This window comes from Mustela lutreola, chromosome 4 (genome assembly GCF_030435805.1).
Source record: "Mustela lutreola isolate mMusLut2 chromosome 4, mMusLut2.pri, whole genome shotgun sequence".
Classification (NCBI taxonomy): Eukaryota; Metazoa; Chordata; class Mammalia; order Carnivora; family Mustelidae; genus Mustela; species Mustela lutreola.
Window position 1 is genome coordinate 127,864,497 of NC_081293.1, and position 19,919 is coordinate 127,884,415.

Here is a 19,919-nt window from a genome sequence, read left to right on the forward strand (position 1 = left end):
ATTGCATTAAATGTGTATATTGCTTTAGGTAGCATAGACATTTTCACAATATTTATTCTTCCAATCCAGGAGCATGGAACATTTTTCCATTTCTTTGTGTCTTCCTCAATTTCTTTCATGAGTACTTTATAGTTTTCTGAGTATAGATTCTGTGTCTCTTTGGTTAGGTTTATTCCTAGACCTTGAGACTATTTGTCATGATGCCTAAGGAATATTTTCATATAACTGTAGTGGAATTTAATTTAATTTACTCATTTGTAAAGGCTATTGTTTATCTGATAGGTCAATCCCTATATGTTAAAAATTGATAAACTTTCCAATTACATTTTTTATAGAGTAATAGAAATGTAACAGAAAACATTTAAAGCTTTTTTTCAATAACAAAAAAAAGCACATAAAATATTAGTCCATCTGTACTTGTGCCAAAGGCAGAAATCCAAAAGCTACGGTAGCAAAAGGCCAGGTCAGGAAGCCAGCTCAGCTCACCATCTGTAGCAGAAAGCAGAGCCTATTTACAGAGAAGAAAATGTATGTTTAATGCAAAGAACATTATTTTCAACAAGTAACTTATCTGGAATATGGCACCATGGGGAGTTTGGAAATAAAAGAGTCAGCAATAAAGGGTACCAGTATCCTCATAGGAGCATGATTAAGTGTCTGACCGAAGCTTCCACTTGTTTCTGCATTGAGTTTTTTCCCTTTAGTTTGCAACACAAAGACAGGTCCCTGAGAAAGAAAAACCTGTCATCTACACAGTACATCACTCAGTCGGGTACAGATAACTACATCTCTTCTCTGTGGGAAGAAATTCTCTTTATTGGACTTTGTGGGCCCATTCTTTATTTACTGACATTGTTTGGGTGGCAGTTATGGGAAGCGTGGCTCCCTCTTCTCTATCAGAGCCAACGTTTTTTTGGTGCGGTCCTCAAGGACTCTCTCCCAGTCTTCTTCTCCATACAGCCCAGACAGGTCTACTCTAACCAGCCTGTTGTTTGTCCTTAACTGTCACAATATATCACATTCAAATCCAGTGCTGTGTTCTTCGATTTGCTGTTAAACTCTGTAAAAAACAAAACGAAAAACAAACTCCCTAACCTAGAAAATAGACCCAAAGCTACCAAACGAAAAGCAATATGAGGCTGGTGTTATGCCAGGTATTTCGTTGGGTGTGTTTCCATAATGAGTACAGTGGCCCTCTGGGTTAGTGGCTGTTGTCTTTTGCTCCTGTCTTATAGTTGAAGGCACACAGCCGTTTGGAGTTGCCGAGTGTCCTATGTACAGGAAGAACAGAGCTTGGGTTTATACTCAGGCTGCCTGACATGGAACTATGCTCCTAATCACAAGATCATATCGACTCCCCCATTTTTAATAATTAGTTTCAAAACGGAGGCCTTCCTAGACACCATTCCTGCTTTGCCATTCCATTTTGCCCATTTCATTAGTGGGCAAACCCTTAAACTATATTTATTTTATACATTCCCATACATCTTTCTCTGTCTCTATCTGTAATTACATGACTGCTGTGTGGTGCCTGGAGCTGTATGAGGTGCTTTTAATGTTTGAACTTATTTAATTATTACAATTATCCTACGAGAATGACATTTTTAGGCTTGTTTTACAGAAGTGAAGTGATGCAATGAAGGGCCCTGGAGTTTACAAAAGGTTGAGTTAGGATTCACATTCCTAACCCCAACCTCTTTACCTCCTAAATGCTTTTACTCTTCATTATGTGAAGTGCTCCCTTCTTTCCCTCATGTTTTACCTCCAGTGGCTAACTATACATTCTTTTAGTCTAAGGATAATACCTTTTGGGTCTTTTGCAGTTCCTGTGACACCTAATGCACCAGCAGCCACACAGTAAGAACTTAATAAATATTTATTTCTAATCTTTGAATTCCTGTCCTGGTCTTTAAATCTCCAGCTGAGACAAATTTACTACAAAATGTGTGGACTCCTGAAAAATATCACATGACAAAAGATTTCCCATAGAGGAACACTGAGAAGAACTCCGTCAGTAGGAAATGTCAAGGTCAAGGTGATTCATATGCAATGTAAATATTGTTGACCTTTCTATACTTTCAAGTCTCCACAAATAAACTTCAAATCATAGACAATCCTAAAAGGACTATATTCCTTTTTACTCCCCACCCCCACAAAAGCCTTTAGCTAAAAGAAAAAATTGCCTAGGACTAGGGAAAACATTTATGACTTACCACTTTACTCCCCTTCAGGATATTATTTTAAAATTCTACTCTGCATTGCCACAAACTTAATTCATTCCTTCTCATTAGTCTTCTGTCTCACTCTTCCATGGGAGAACATGGGTTCTTCTATTTACCCCGTGTATCTCTTTTCTCTTTCTTCTTCCTTGTCTTTGTCCATATTCCTCATCTAGGTTTTACCTCTTTTTTTCCTGTCTCTTGGCATTCTTCCCTAAACGGAAATCCAAAGTAAAGCCATTGTGATATTTGGACATTCAGGAAATGACAAGGAATGCTCCTGTCTGAGTCTTTGCTGCTGTTCCTAGAGAATGCCTAATGTAGTTATTTCGAAGTTTAAGAGCATCATTTTTTTTTTTAATCAAGGAAGGTTTCATTTTCTCTTTATATTATAGAGAAGACTTGTTTCTGCTAAAAGGGATATAAATGTCCCCCGCCATCACCGCAGCTAATAAAAAATAGACATTTGCTGAAATGCAGTCATGAATAAGGATGAAGATTCCAGCCAGAGTGTTTCAGCAGATAGCAGTCAGTCAGATTTTTTGGTAGCATAATGGATGGAGGGGAAACAGTCCATAGGAATCCATTTTTTTTTTTAAATCATTAAAAAAATGTGCCCTGCTTTAGAAGTTCAGTGAACTCAGACTTTGGGTGAACACTCTGAAACAAGAAGCAGAAAGTCCAAGAGAGATGCTTTTAGGAAAATAATCACAAGGAGTGTACAGAGGAACAACATAAACAGGAACATCATTTTGATTGTAGCTACTGATCAGAAATAATATCAGTTGGAAAAGAAGAGGAAATGGGGGGTTGGAGCCACATCCTCCTTAAAGTTTGGGAGGCTTCTTGTTTATTAGTATATAGAGTAAAATCTGCATTTTTCACATCACAAAATGTAGGTTCATTCATTCTCAGCAATACTTTATGTACTTTATTAAACTTTAGAATTAAAGAGCCCATCAAGCATTATTCATTTTTATATGTAAAAGTCAAATCCAAGATTATCAATTTAGACTCATTATAAAATTCTATCATAATAGGCTTATTCTGCTTAGGTATGTAAGCGTATTACAGAACAGCATGGATAGTTCCCTTCTCTAAATACACATAGCACTTTAAATCCCCACCAAATGATTATATATCCCTTTGTGTTGTGACTTGTAATTTATGAATTAATTCTATCCCCTCAGGTGGTCTGAAAGTCTTTGAAGACAAGAACTGTGTATTACAAACAGGAATTGTGTGTTACATTATCTTGTACAGTGGAATAGCACAGAAACCAATACAAAGCTTCATAACACAACTAAATCCTTACCCTACACCAAACTCCTTCAAAGGTAGCATAAAAGAGTTTAAAAAAAAAATCTGAGGTATGAATTCTTCTATTTTTTGCTTTTTCTTCCTTTCCATCTCAGATACTGCTCCAATATCAGAAAAGAAGGTAGCTTCTTCCTTTCTGGAGTCAGTCTTTAGCACTTGCTAAATTCAGTGCTCATTCCCAATAACTCTTTGTAACTAAGAATCTATAAACTAATAAAGCACTAAATGCTTTTCTTGAAGCCTAGGGGAATAAGATAATGAGGGGGTCCTGTATTTCAGGTGATTCTCTTTCTGTAGAAGATGATTTAAAACTGAAAATTTTCTATTTCTGGCATTACAAGAGCAAGAATATTATTTTCTAACTATATTGCTAAATAGATTTTGATTGTGTGGTTTAAGAAAGGGAATATCTATATCTATGTCTACATCTATATCAGCTTAAAGACTCTGAATATTCATTTATACTTCTTGAGTTTCAGAGACACAAAAATCTAGTCCCTTAGTTCTATCACATTTTCCAAATGAAGAGATACTATTAATTGCCTTACCACTGGTCTCAAAGATAGAAGCCAAGAACGATATTCATCCTAGGTCAGCTGCTTGTGCTATACCAGACTGGGCAAACCATAAAAATCTCTGGATTCAATTTCTTTATCTAGAGAAGAAATTCTCAAGTCCTTTCCAATTACATGCTTCTATGATGATTCTCACTTTTGTATTCCAGGACTTATAATGGACTCACAACTTCTGTCTTACTGTAACTTGCTCTGTCTTTAGACCAGCTTTGTCCAAAGCATGTACACATACACACAAACACATACACGATGGGAACACTTCTGTATGGCTTATTAAATTGATCCTGGTGTGAGCAGTACATATGGATCATCTACATGCTCAAGCAGCTGTGAAAATATGTAATAACTATAGTCTGTTGACCACATCTGGGTGGGATGTACCATTGGTACCACCATTATGATGCAGACTGACTGTGGCCACACTTTCCAGTTCATCAGTCTTTCTGACTTCAACTGACAAGTGTTTTTAGGTATTTGTTTTGTTTTGTTTTGTTTTTAAAGCAAGTGTATACCCATAAAACTGGTGTACAGACTTTCTTTTTAGGGATTTCTGAAGTCGCTAAACCACACTTTGCAAAGTTCTATGAGAATAATAATGAATGGACAAAATGTACGTGACAATATTCCTTCCAAATTATATGACAATGGAGCCAGGCACTTGTACATCACTTCATGATCTGGAAATGAACATAATCTAGTTTATAGCATTTCCTTGAGCCCATGCGAATGTCTTTTTCCCAAACTAGCACTTTAATAGATTTTCCTTTCTTTGACACATTTTCCCAGGTTGCAGTTAATATTTCAAGATTTGAGTACAAAGCTTCTGTACAGCATCCTTCTTTCACAATTGATAGTTTTCTCAAAGTTTGAAAGTAAATTACTTATTAGAATTGCAGTAGATAGAAGCTTGGAGCAGCCAGTTTGAAATAATGAAGTGTCTTTGTGAACACAGTCACTTTTTAAACATCTCTGGATTATAAAACAAGTAAACCAAATGCAGTAGACTTCTTAATCAGACATGATAGCAGACATTCGGGAAAACAGGAATGCCCTTGGAATTTTGGCATTTATCTGGCTTGCATGTCCTTAAATCCATTTACATTATATTATTTCAGTCCACCACTTCAGGAGTTTCCAGGCCTGGTTTTGGTACATATAGAGTGTAACCACAATTTTTTAGAACCATACAGATTAGCCTCAGAACTGATAGAGAAGGCTGGGGAATGAAAACTTACTTGACAATCACCTGAATCTATTTAAGGGAACATACTTGCAGTCCGTTCCCAAGCAAAGGTGAAAGAATGTGTAGATCAGTATCTCTGAATGACCATTTCTCCTCTCAATAATGGTTAGAAATATTGAATTTTAAAAAATGGTTTGTAATTGAGCAGGTGTCACTTGCAACTTTCTAGAAAACTTAGTTACCTGACATTTTTCATCGATTTCTCTTATATTGGAAAATGAAATGTCAGACACTATTAATTGCATTTTTACAATAAGTACTTACAGCAGGAGTAATGGCTAAATGAAGGTACTTTCTGTCTAATGCACAATGGATGTATTCATTTAAATGTATTCAATTTAGATGAATGCAATATGTCTATATTCATTACAGTTATACATATCTGTGGGCTGAATGGATGGGGTGGTAATTACTACCTTTATAAATGGGACAGTATTGTCAGTCTGGAGGAAGAAAATTCCTTTTCTTATCATATTTTACACACCCACACAATAGATACGTCCGAGAATCTTTCCTTCAAATGTAGAAATTTTGCCCTTGAATTTCTAGAGGATCTAATGATTGTTAGGTTATGCTTTTCTGGGAGGGTGGAAAGAGCTGCTCTTTGTTGCTTGGAAAATGACAGAGGCGCACTGAGGGTCTCAAGATCTCTCCCTGCAAAGAAGCTCATGTTTGCCATTTGGCCTTCCTCAAACTCAGGAATATGCATAACATAACATGGATTTGAATATTCTCACACCATCCATTATTTGTCTTTGAGTTCAGTGAAGTTAGGACTATTAAATTGTGACTTAGCTGTTTTTTTTTTGTTGTTGGTTTTTTTTTTTTTTCCTAAATAAGGGACTATTTTTTCATGAGCAGTTTAGGTTTATAGAAAATTGGGCAGGAAGCACAGAGAATTCCCATGTAACCTCAACTCTTAAACCTCATCTCCCTTGTTATTGACACTTTGCATTTGTGTGGTGGGTTAGTGTGTTCTAGCTGCTGAACTGATATTGATATGTTGTTATTGGCCAAAGTCTATAGTTTGTACTGGGGTTCACTCTTGAGTTGTACAGTTATGTGGGTTTTGAGACACCATGCCTATCTCAGGCATTCCAATTCTCTCCCCGTTAGCACTGTAAATAAAGAGGCAAAAACTGAGAAAGAAATCTAATGTATTTATTCTTTCACTTGCTATATTTAGTCACTCATGTTTTCACTAATGGGTGTTAGTAGGCCAAGAACTGCTATTTAATGGATTCGACCACTTCCCTGACCCTGGGTTAATTTACATATCTTTTCATGCATCCTTTTTCTCTCCAACCCTAGTGTACTGTTTGGTTTTATTGATGAGGGCTGGAATGTTCTCCACTAGAGATTGGTGGTCCTTGAACCTTGATGAGCTCGTATTACACTGGACCCAGCAAGGTTCATCAGTTTATGTGCATTTTGCTGTTTCATTGGTTGTTACAAATTTCCATGAACCAATTCATGATCTTTAAAACATGTGCATTGTAACATTTCTATCCGATCAATAAGCAATCTGAAAATTATACCTGCCCCTTTTTGCCTCCATGGCAGACAAGCACACGTAAGCAATGAAGCAAAAAAGCAAAAGCTACTGTTATGATTATCTCAGGGTGCATCTGGAACTGCCTTATTCTCTTTCTAAATTGTTTTTCTGGTGGAAGAACTGTATACTAATTTATGCTGAGGAAGACGGTGGTGGTGGTGTAGAATGCTGATGAACAGTGGTTCTAGTGGAAATACATGTGTTTTTCAAAAATAGTCTCTGTTCAAATGCAGCCAATTAGGAAGCTTTTCCAAAATAAGCAGTTATACAAGCAAACTTTAAGTATTTAATTATTACTTCATGAGCAGAAACGCAATCATCGCTCTGCCATCTTGCCAGTAAGTCAGAAATTTGTCATTTCTGTCCAAATTAGAAATGATGCCACATTGTCTCCAAACCATGCTACCCAGAGGCAAGTTCATATATTTAAGGTAGTTGTATTTATTTTCTAATCTGAGCACCTTCAATGAATTGTTAAAAAGAGGGGGGAAGCTCTCTTTCCAATCTAGGAAGTGGCTGGCATCACACCTCCCTGGGCATTGATGGAAAGGTATAACTTTGGTCATGTTCCATTTCAAGTCTGGGAAACCAACACTTGATTCTTAATGAGCTGTAATGAGGAGAGTGGATGATGGCAAAATGGGGAGAGTACTACAAGTCAAGAATCTGTAGCTCTTTTTGTGAATCTGTGTGCAGAGCGCCCCTTCCTTGTTTAGGGTAGTTCTTTAATAAGCTCCTTAGACCTCAGTATCTACATTTTTTTAAAAAGTTCCAAAATCTTCAAGTTTCATGTGTTTAGGATCAAACTTATCTGCTTATTCTACTATGTTCTCAACAGTTTAATTCATGATAGACGTACATTGCTTGGGCAGGCCACGCTATCTATTATGTAGTGGGAATAGCATTCTCCGCTTCTTAATTCATTCATTTTACTTATTCAACAAGTATTTATTGAGATTTTTTTTTAAAATTTATTTGACAGAGACAGCAAGAGAGGGAACACAAGCAGGGGGAACAGGAGAGGGAGAAGCAGGCTTCTTGCTGAGCAGGGAGCCTGATGCAGGGCTCTATCCCAGGACCCTGGGATCATGACCCGAGTCGAAGGCAGCCGCTTAACAACTGAGCCACCCAGGTGCCCCTTATTGATTTTTTCGATGTAACAAGTACCATGGTAGAAGCTATATAATGCAAAGACCATTCTTTCTAGAAAAGAAGCCAGTCATGTCTCTAGGAAAATCAATATTAGTGATATTAATATTAACTGAGCACATATGAGGATCTCTTGACAGTGTGTGGTATTCCAAAAAAGTCTAAAAATTAAGCAATTATCATGAGGTAAAGACATCTGAAAATCCTAATTATGTCAACCAAATTTGCATTTATGAGCAGGGATTGACTGCTCATATGAGATGGTGGGGTGAGAATGAGAAGCACTCCTCTCACTTGCTCAAATTTCCATCAGAAAATTAAACTTGCTTTGAAGACTCATGGGAGAATGGTACTGTTTTCTAAACATTTTTGTGGTGTCACATATGTATAGTAATGCACAGATGCACACATATACTCACACAGAGTCTCTGGACATCAAGTTCCTACTTTTACCATGCACTGTACTGTTTCCATAAAAATAAACTCATTTTATACTCACAACAATCCTGCAAGCCACTCATTATTCCTCTTAATTTATATTGGACTAACTGAAACTGCTAGAAGAGAGAGGCTGAGATTCAAGTTAATCAGTCTCCAAGGAATAATTTTTCCCTATCACAAAAATGAAATAAATAAGTGAATGAAGCCCTCTAAAGTGAGTTTTCCATTACCCAGTCTATGGCAGAGATTCGGGAAGACAATGGGGACCAAAAAGACTTTTCTGGTTTCACTGCCACTTAATCAGGGGTGGGAAAGCATTCTCTTTGAAGCAGGATTTTATTTGGGACACTATAATAGAACAGGTTGGGGAATATTAGAATTCTTAAAGCAATCTCTTACACACAACAGTGAAAGGTCAAATGTGAGTTTTCATACAAAGAATATGAATTCAATCCTCAAAGCTCTGAGCTGGTATTACCCTCAAGGAGATACAAAGAACAGCAATTGATTTTTTTCTCTCTTCCTTTTTAATAATCAGGACACATATTCACAACCACTCGAAACAAGACGACCACCTTGTATTTTCCTAGTGCCTATCTCTCAGCTTCAAGAGCTTAATAGATTTTTTAAATTGTAATTGCTCCCCTTACTCTCTCTGGGAACTAGGGCCTCTGCATCATCCCAAATCTACAAAAAGTTAACAGTGGCAGCTTGAAATTTTGTGGCATCTGGATGAAGGCTAAGTAATTGGGGCAGCCTTTAGCGTGGTGATTAATAGCTCTGAAGTCAGGCAAATCTGATTCTTAATCCAGTGTCTGCCTTTCAATGTTGAGCGAGTTTCTAGACAAGCTTGTGCCTTGCCTTCCATATCTTTGTATGGAATAATAATAGGTAATACTTCATAAGGTTATTGTGAAGATTAAGGGAGTTAACAAGTGTGAAGTGCTCAGCAGATTTCTGGTTTACAGTGAAAGCTCAGTGGGTGTTACTGTGTAATCATCATTACAATAATAAAACAATTTGGGAGCAGAACACCCATATTTCTAATTAAATGCCTTACTCTAGGCAGCATTCTTGCCACATTAAAGACATGCCTGTTATTTGCATGAATGTAAAATTCTTGGTGTAAGAAAGTACATTTTTCTCTCCCTGCACCCAAAATATTAATTATTAAAAATAACTAATTGCTATAAAATTCTTACTGAACTGAAACATAAAATGCCCACTGGCAATACGTAATGTCTTAAAGATGACTCTTGTTAAGATAACTGTCATATTCAATTTATAATTCATTTTCAGCCTTTTAATGAATCATTGAGAATAGTTAACATGAAGCTTTCTTTCACTTTATAAATGCTATTTTTTTCTATTAAATAAGCTTCTAAAACCCCCTCTTTTAGAGAAAGTATGAGAAAAGAACTTTGAATAACTAGCAAGTCAATGATAGAACTGTATGTTAAGTCTTGTGTGTCAAGTGTATTATCGTGAATTTTATTCATTTTTTCATTTTTTGAAATTTATTGAGACCGAGGATAGGTAGGTATTTTTACTTCTTTCATATTTATTCTGTGTCTCTCTATATGTAAAGATTGGGTAATTATTTCAGGGAGCGAATGTCATCTTAAGTTGCCTTCCAAGTTATTTGAGCAGTGCAAGTGTCCTGTCATTTAAGGAAAAGGCAAGGTATTCTGAGTGCTGACAATGTATCTAATGCTAAGTGATAAAGAGAAAAAAAAAAAAAAACCACCTTGACTTTTTTCTCTCATTCTTAACCAGTCCAAACTAGGTAATGCTCCGTAGCAGTTTGTGATTATCACTGTATTGCACTTTTATAGCTGTTTAACATTTTACATGCAGTTGTCCCCTCTTAAACTGTTAATTTCTGAGGTCAAGACCCTTTAAGAAATTGACATTTAGAAGAGTTTCTCTTTTTGTTGTTAAATAACAAACCTTCATTCATTTATTTAGTGAGTTAATTTTTTTATTAACATATGATGTATTATATGCTTCAGGGATACAGGTCTGTGAATCATCAGGCTTACAGAAGTCACAGCACTCACCATAGCACATACCCTCCCCTCCCCAGTGTCCATCACCCAGTCACCCTATCCCTCCTCATCATCCCCCAGCAACCCTCAGTTTGTTTCCTGAGATTAAGAGTCTCTTATGGTTTGGCTCCTTCCAGATCCTATCTTATTTCATTTTCTCCCTCCCTTCCCCCCATGAGCCCCCCACCCTGCCTTTCAAATTCCTCATATCAGAGAGATCATATGATAATTGTCTTTCTCTGATTGATTTATTTCACTCAGCATAATACCCTCTAGTTCCATCCACATTGCAAATGGCAAGATTTTGCTCAGTATGCCATTGTGTGTGTGTGTGTGTGTGTATCGCATCCTCTTTATCCATTCATCGGTTGATGGACATCTAGGCTCTTTTCCATAGTTTGGCTATTGTGGACATTGCTGCTATAAACATTGGGGTGCACAAGTCCCTTCGGATCACTACATATGTATCTTTAGGGTAAATACCCAGTAGGGCAATTGCTGAGTCGTAGGGTAGCTCTGTTTTCAACTTTCTGAGGAACCTCCATACTGTTGTTCAGAATGGCTGCCCCAGGTTGCATTCCTACCAACAGTGTAGGAGGGTCACCTTTCTCTGTGTCCTCAGCAACATCTGTCATTTCCTGACTGGTTAATTTTAGCCATTCTAACTGGTATAAGGCAGTATCTCATTGTGGTTTTGATTTGTATTTCCCTGATGCCGAGTGATGTTGAGCACTTTTTCTTGTGTCTGTTGGCCATTTGGATGTCTTCTTTTCAGAAATGTCTGTTCATGTTCTCTACCCATTTCTTGATTAGATTATTTGTTCTTTGGGTGTTGATATTGATAAATTCTTTATAGATTTTGGATACTAGCCCTTTATTTGATACATCATTTGCAAATACCTTTTTCCATTCTGTCGGTTATCTCTTGGTTTTGTTGACTGTTTCCTTTGCTGTGTAAAAGTTTTTTATTTTTTATTAAGTTTTTAGTTTTAATTCCAGTATAGTTAACATTCAATGTTATATTAGTTTCAGGTGTACAATATAGTGATTCAACAATTCTATATGTTACTTAGTGTTCATCATGATAAGTGTACTCTTAATCCCCTTCACCTCTTTAACCCATCCCTCCTCCACCTCTCCTTTGGTAACTATCAGTTTGTACTTGAGTCTGTTTCTTGGTTTGTGAATCTCTCTCTTTCTCTTTTTTTCTTTGTTCACTTGTTTTGTTTCTTAAATTCCACATATGAGTGAAATCATACGGCATTTGTTTTTCTCTGACTGACTTATTTTGCTTAACATTATTCTCTCTAGCTCCATTCCATGTTGTTGCAAATGTCAAGATTTCATTTTTTAGGGCCAAGTAATATTCCATTGTATATATGTACCACTTCTTCTTTATCCTCATCTGCTGATGGACACCTGGGCTGCTTCCATATTTTGGCTATTGTAGATAATGCTGCAATAATCATAGGGGTGCATATATCCTTTTGAATTAGTACTTCCATATTTTGGGGATAAATACCAAGTTGTGTGATTACTAGATTGTAAGGTAGTTCTATTTTTAGCAATTCTTGAATGTATCAGTACTTAATGGTTAGTTGGATGAGTATATGGTTAGATGGATGGTTGAAGCAGCATGACACAGTGGAAAGTGTGCCCTGCTTTACCATTGCTTGATTTGATAGAACTCACAAAATTACTAAACATAAATTGCCTCTTCTAAATGGTAGACTTAGACTATGTGATACCATCCTTACTAGTCTACTAGACTGAGCCCTTACCTTCCAGCCTTCTGGTATATACAGACCAACTCAGCTCCAACTTCACACTTGAGAACAGGCCCACCTCACACTGGGTGATATTCTGGCCCACTGGGTCATGGTTCATTTAGTGAAAATCAACTGTAGCTCCAACCTCAGTTTTCAATTTTGCCAAAGATGCTTAAGGAAGCTTTTTTTTTTCTTTCTTTCCTCTTTGATTCCTCTTAGCTACCTCAGCTACCCCATTTCTGACCCCCAGTCACCTGCTATTAAATTTATGCTTTTAACTTCTGGATTTGATAGACACACTGGATTGTGAATTCTGTATGTATGCTTTGCTAATGGCGTTTATATCCCATGTGTGTATTCCTCCTCTCTTAATAAGGGGACTAGAATATATCCCGGGGAATATCATTAATCCCTTAGAAGGAAGGAAAATGGAAATAGCAGCACCATTTCCTGGCAAGAAAAATGAAGTAAGAAATGGGGTATATAATTTAGTCTGATGACTGTAAAATGTGAACATTCACGGGAGATGGCAAAGAAGTTGGTAGAACTCTGTTATAATTACAAAATTTTATACTGAAATTCATTTAATGTCATAATTAAAGGGTGTTTTCGAGATAAATGCTGTTTAAATGAAGATACCAAGAGTAACTGAAAGAGCCTCACCCCTGGTCAGTGAGCTGTTGTTATAAAATCCTCTACATAATCTGTAATAATATGAAAGTATATTTTTAGACACACTGAATTCTTAATTGCCACCCCACCTCCAGTTAATGAAGCTGAGGCACTTTTGAACCTTGAGGCACAGGTGCTCAATGTCCAAGGCACGTGGTCGCTTTTCTAAGGCTGTTATTCTAGTGTTATAATAAAGGAAGAAAAACTATGGGTTAAGACGAGTAGTCCCGAGTTCCAATCCAGTCTTTGAAATTGCACACAATATGTAAAGGACATGTTAAAAAAATGCCTAGTGAGTAAGATGGGAAGAGAACCAATATTTTCCCCTGATTGTAAGCTTGTAGTTCCAAAGCTTTAGCTCCATCTTGATGTTGTACTTCTGCCTCAACTCTTAAGTGACGACATTGACAAGCCATTATTTCAGATTTGAGCAACTGTGGTTTTTGTCCTTATATTGAATCCCACATTCTCATTACTGATTATATCCTGTCAGTAGTTTTCTATTCTACCATCAGCCAATAATATTACCAAATTCCTGCTTTAATTCTCTTAGATAGGCAATGTAGATGTTTGGTATAGTTTTGTTGTTTGCTAATGGTACTCATGTCCTTTCTGCCTTGATGCCATGTGTGTTAGCATCTTATATTTGGGCTTGAACTTCATGTTCCCATGTCTAAATTAATTGCTGCATCATTTCACCCAGCCCTGTGATAATCTGCCCCTCTTCCCTGTGCTTGCTTTCTTATCTGGTCTGCAGTGGCCCTGACATTTAAGTGGCCTGATTTCTTTCTGTAGAGGGTTAGTCATTTTAGAGAAACAGAGCTAAAATCTATCCTTTATTTTGTCCATTCATTTTTTATGCATATTTACTTAATATCCTCTATGTGCCAGTCATTCTTATATTTAGGTATGGGGATAATGGAGAACTTGCAGAATGATGGGAGACAGGAACATGTGAGCTACTGTTAACCATTAATTTTTGTAATACATATTTGTAATATATATAGGTAACTCTGTGCTCGACAGTATTTTGACATTGTGGACACAAAAATGGATAAAACAATTCCTGCCCTCAGAGGATCTATAGATATGAAAACAGATGAGTTAATATCATGAAACATGTCTAGTGATAGAAGTAGAGGAGATAATATGGGAGCATGGATTGATACAATATGACAGTGATGAGGTAGGAGGGAGTTTGTATAGTGCATCAGGAGGACTGACCTTAAGGCAGATGGTAAAGCACAGCTATTTCTTAACAAGGGAGCTAGGCATAGATTATTTGAGTTCAAATTCCCTCTCCTATTAACTCAGTGACCACAACTGTGTGATTCTAAGTGCTGATTAGTAGATCTGTAACTTGTTAAATTAAAAAAGAACTCTTTTTAAAGAACTCATAAGTTTTTTAAAGAAAGAACTTATTTTATAAGTTTCATGTGAGGAATAAATGAATAATAAATAAAATATAACAAATGAATAAATGAAATAATAAATGAAACAGTTCATCACATACTTAATACCTGACACATAGTTTATGCTTAGTAGTTCATCACTATTATTCTATAAGCAATGAGAGAATTCAAGAGGATTATATTATTATTTTTTTTTATTGAAGTATAACTGACTCCCAATGTTAGGTTAGTTTCAGGTGTACAACATAGCGATTCAACATCTCTATATATGTGCTCACCACAAGTATAGCTGCTATCTGCCACCATACAGTGCTATTATAATACCCGTGATTATATTCTCTCCTGCTTAGGAGGAGTTTAAGCAGAGGAATGATGTGGCCAAAACTCTCTTTGAGATAGAGCATAGTCATAATTGTAAGGGTAATAGTTTTGAAAAATATGTGGTAAACCCATTGGCAGCATTTAGCATGAACTGAAGCTTATAGAAGAAGCTTATCCTGGAGTTAGAGTCCACAGATAAATAAGAACCTAGCTGTAGTGTGAATGAGGGTCACCCATGGAGACTGTATGCAGTAGATAGATCAGTTGGCTGAAGACGGCATTGTGCGGAATACAGAAATATGTGGGGTATTATTAGAAGAAGAAATGTTTATGAATGGTCATAGATGTATTTGGTAACAAGCAAAAAGTTTAAGGAAGCTTCATCCTCCTGGTAAAATCATGGGAAAGCGTTCCAGAGGGAACAAAGAGCTGGTGTTGGCAAAGAAGTAAGAGCTCACTAATTTAACTAGGGGGAATAGACTTTGTGTGCTGAGAGTAGCAAGTCCCAATACTGAAAATTTCAGTGAGGCTAAAATACATGAAGCAGTAGAGGAAGGATATAAAATAATGTAGTCAATGTCACTACTAAATATTACAGTAAAGAGACCTCATAGTAATAGGTGTTCCAAGGATATAGTGGCAGCTTATGTTTGAGATTGGTTATTGGACTGGCAGAGGAAATGGTGGTGAGTCAGCAGAACCACAACCTGAAAATGGATGGGATGAAAGAGAATGATCAAACTGCAGTTGTGGGGTTTTTTGGGTTTTTTGTCTTTTTTTTTTTTTTTTTAAGATTTATTTATTTATTTGAGAGAGAGGTGGGGAGAGTGTACAAGCATGCAAGTTGGGAGAGTGGCAGAAGGAGAGAATTTTCAAGCACACTGTCCCTGAATGGGGAGCCCAAACCTGGGGCTCGATCCCATGACTCATGAGATCATGACCTGAGCCCAAAACAGCAGTCACATCAGCAACTGAGCTATGCAGATGCCCCAGTGTTCTGCTTCTTTGAGAGAATTCATTATGTGTTTGTTGGTAAGTTAGGAATAAGGCTGAACTAAAAGTTATTTCCAGAGTGCCATGAATTTCCAAACACTGATGAGTCTCACTGTATTCTTTTAGTCACAGAAAAATTAAATAACAACTTGATGAATATGAGATCTGGTTATGCTATTAGAGAGAAATATAACCAACCTGTTTGCCTTCTTTAAAGGATTTTCCAGAAAAGGAGAAGTCTACAGCAAAAGCCTTGGAAGATGTAAAGGCAAACTTTTACTGTGAATTATGTGACAAGCAGTATCACAAGCACCAGGAGTTTGACAATCATATTAATTCTTACGATCACGCTCATAAGCAGGTAAGCCAAAGTGGGGGAAATCCTTCCCATTCCTAGATTTCTACCTGCAGAATAGAATGTACATATTTGGCCTTATTTACTGTCTTCTAAGATACAGAGGTGAAACTATTTATTTATTTATTTATTTATTATTTTTCTTGAAAGGTTGTTTTCAGTTTAAAGGTTAGGTGAACTATTTTTTCCTAGAAGTATCATAAACCTGTAGGTGAATTTAAAGATGATCTAAAAGTAGACTGATACTTATTTGAGAATTATACATATGGGGAAAACTGAACCCAGTGAAAAGAGTGTCCTATTTAAAACCAACTTAGTAGTCAGTGGCAGAACCAGAACACTGAGCAGAATCGATTACAGGACTCTTTCAAAACTTCTGAGGTTTAGGGAATCCAAGGACTGTGGGAAAAGTAATTAAGCATACTGTTTTAAGAGAGTCAGAATGGTTACTTTATAGATGAACCACTGCAAATGAACAAATGAACAAATGAACAAAATTTCAGAGAGGCTAAGTTGAGAGGTAATTCAGATAGCAATGCTTCATTCCTTCTTCTAAAGAGATTATATATATACATAATCAGTTTAGATATTTTATACATGGCTGCTAATATTCTCTATTTCCAACTCTCCATGAAAGAGGAGGCTGTTAATCTTATCCTGTTAGATTTTTAACCTTGTTGCATGAGGTGTGGAGATATTGGCCACTTATGAATTGGGAGTGTTAAATACCCCTAAGACAGAAATCCCACCTGGTCAGAGGATTATTGCTAACAGCTATGAGGAGGTACACACTCCTGATGCTGAACGGACCTAATATCTTGGAATGTGTGGGTAAGTCTTATATAATCTAGACCTAAAATATATATTCAGAGTAAACAACAATAAATATTTTGACGAACATTGCCAGTATTTATGACTGCATCCAAAATATTTGGCCTTGAGAGATGCAAGAAATCGGTTTCTATCTTTAAAGACATAGCGTGTATCTGTAATTGGTCATATTTCACAGACAAGAGCAAGGACATGGGATAAACTGTTTTAGGACTGTGATTCCTAACTCTTACTGTGGATCATAATCACTTTGGAACTTAATAACACAGATGCCCAGAATCTCATTTGGGAATTGTAATTCAATAGTTCTGTGGGGGCCCAAGAACTTGCATTTTAAAGTCATACAACATGGAATTTTCCAAGGATGTTTAAAACTGAAGTATGAGGCTATGATCCAACTCCAACTCCGATCTCTTTTCTGCCCCCACCCTGCACCCCCCCCACCATGTATTATTTTAAAGTAAATTCCAGACGTCATGTTATTTTGCCTAAACTTGTTTCAAGATGGACAATGGTGCTTACACAACATATCCGCTATCAGACCTAAAAAGTAACAGTAGTATCTTCATATCAGTTGGTGATTGTGTTTCTTGAGTTGTCTCATAAATGATTTTTAAATTTGGGTTTCTTAAAATCAGGCTCCAAAAACATCCACACTTTTGGTTGATACGTCTTTAAGTTTCTTTTAATATATATTTAAACTATAGGTTTTCTAGTCCCTCTTTACATTTGACCTCTTGCAATTTATCTGCTGAAAAAACTGGGTTTTGCTGAATGTAAACCGGTGTTGTCTTTTTTCATTTTCTCTGTCTTCTGTATTTCTTTTAAACTGATTGTTACACAGAGAGATCTGAACAAATTCCAGTTCATATTTTTTTCCTTGGCAAAAATATATCACAAGGCATTTTGTATCCTTCCATAAAGAGGCATATGATGTCTAGTTGTCTCTATTTTTAGGACTGTAAGTTTGGGAAATGGGTTTAGATGCTACCAGTGTGATCCACCCATCAAGTACATCACTTACATTTTTCCACTAATGGTTTCTGTAGATGATCATTTGTTTAAATCCCTTACTTCATTTGGAGTTGTAAAATGATGATTCTAATTCTATCATCTTCTTGTCATCTATTAGATGAACTATATCTATAAAGAGAAATCCCTATAATTCCCTATTAGAATCACTCCCAGAGGATTTTATGTAGGTGGTCTTAGGCCACATCAATACAAATTCTCCATATATGTAGATATAGGATATAAATAACCAGAGAAGGTTCTCATGGGAGAGCTACAGGTGATCTGTACATAAACATGCTTAAGTCGTTGGATGGGATAGGATAGGATGGCATCCTTCATGTGGAAACACAAGAATTGAAGGCAAGGAAATAGAAGAGCACAGGGCATCTTTTCAAACTGTCGAAAGTATTTGGCCTATAAAGGGATGAATTCTCCACATCTGACCGATGTGCCATAGGCTCCCTTATACTCTGAAATTCTGCCTGATCACTTTCCCTTTTTATTAATTTCTTCAGTCTTATTTCCATTGACTTTCAATGTATTGAAAAAACCACCTTCCTCAATTCTTTTATTTTATCTGTGCCTGCCTGCCTGCTTGCTTGCTTGCTTGTTTGCTTGCTTTTTCTGTAGGTTTACCAGCATTTTAATATTCCTTGGTATGTTCCTCCAAACAGGGATTGAGTTTCATATATGTGCTGTTGTGCTACTTGGGAAAAATGGGCCAATTTGGTCTCTTCCGGGAGCCTGCATTCTAACTGGGGAGACAGACCTGTCAACCCATCTTTAAAATACATTGATTTAAGTGTTCTAGAAATTACATACCTAAGATACCAAGAAAACCTACAAAACTGATTTAAGAAAGAAGAGAAGACAAGTGAGCTGGAATTTTTAAAGAATGAATAGAAATCAACCACACAGTCAAGGATGGTAGGGCCTCTCTGATAGAAAACCTCTATCAGGACATACGGCAGTTATAAAGCATGACCCGAGCACAGACAAACTGCCAAAGATTCACTATGGCCACTAAAGTCACCGTCATTATCATGAGGAGCTCTTTAAAAACCTTTGAAACTGTATTTCATTTCTCTCATTCTTCTTTTGCAATAGATCTTGCTCTCATTCTTCATTTTGCAATCTCTTTTCACCATTCATGATTAATCTCACTGTTGAATCTGCTAGGACCTTTGAACTGGACTCCCCACCTCCAGTATTTTCCCTTCCTCCAAACCAGGCTATCCACTTAATGGCTGAATTAATCTTCCTAAAGTACCACATTCAATGTGTGATGATTGACTTTTTCAAAAGTCTGAGCTACTTAGTCTGTCAATTCAAAACGTCCATAGTCTGGCTCTTCCTTCCATTTCCAGATTTATCTCCTGCAACTCCACAATTTCCCTACAGTTTCTCAAAAGATGCCTTATGCTTTCCCACCTGCTCATCTTGGCTCATAATCTTCCCTCTGCCTGGGATGCCCTCCCATTTCGTGGCTGTATTTCAACATATGCTCCTGCGTATTTAATGAATAGATTGACAATTTATATCTGGATATTCAAAGAGCTGAAGTCTCATGGTAAGCGGATTTAACAGCATTTTCCAAATTCTCTTTGATCAAAATCTATTAACATTGTGCAGAATTTTGTCCAAGCTGCCCACTTTGGAAAACAATGGAATAATTAAATTTGTGGTAGACCTTAGAAGACTGCTTTCTTGGGTAATGTTGAAACACTTTTATCTGAAGATTTCTTTTAGCCCAAAATTTTGACAATAACTTGAATTTTAAATGAAGCTGAGTTTACAATTTCCCTTTTAAATGAAACTGAATTTTATGTACAGAAAAAGGAAGTATGCACTAAAGTAAAACATGCAAGTCTCTCTCTCTCTCTTTTTTTTTTTTAAATTCCAAAGCTAAATATGTCTGTTTGCTTCTTGCTTCAGTAAGGGCTCCTCTTGATTGTGAGGATGATTATAATGATAGTGGTGAGGATTTGGCTGAGAGTATTTT

General features: G+C 36.6%; 1 protein-coding gene across 1 annotated transcript in view; it reads left to right on the forward strand.

Moving 5' to 3' along the window:
* ZNF804B (zinc finger protein 804B) overlaps positions 1-19,919 on the forward strand; it is a 161,786-nt gene that overhangs the window by 40,067 nt on the left and 101,800 nt on the right. The window contains exon 2 of the mRNA XM_059172535.1: positions 15,935-16,078. Coding sequence (XP_059028518.1) covers positions 15,935-16,078 — 144 coding nt within the window. The remainder of the gene's footprint in view (positions 1-15,934; positions 16,079-19,919) is intronic.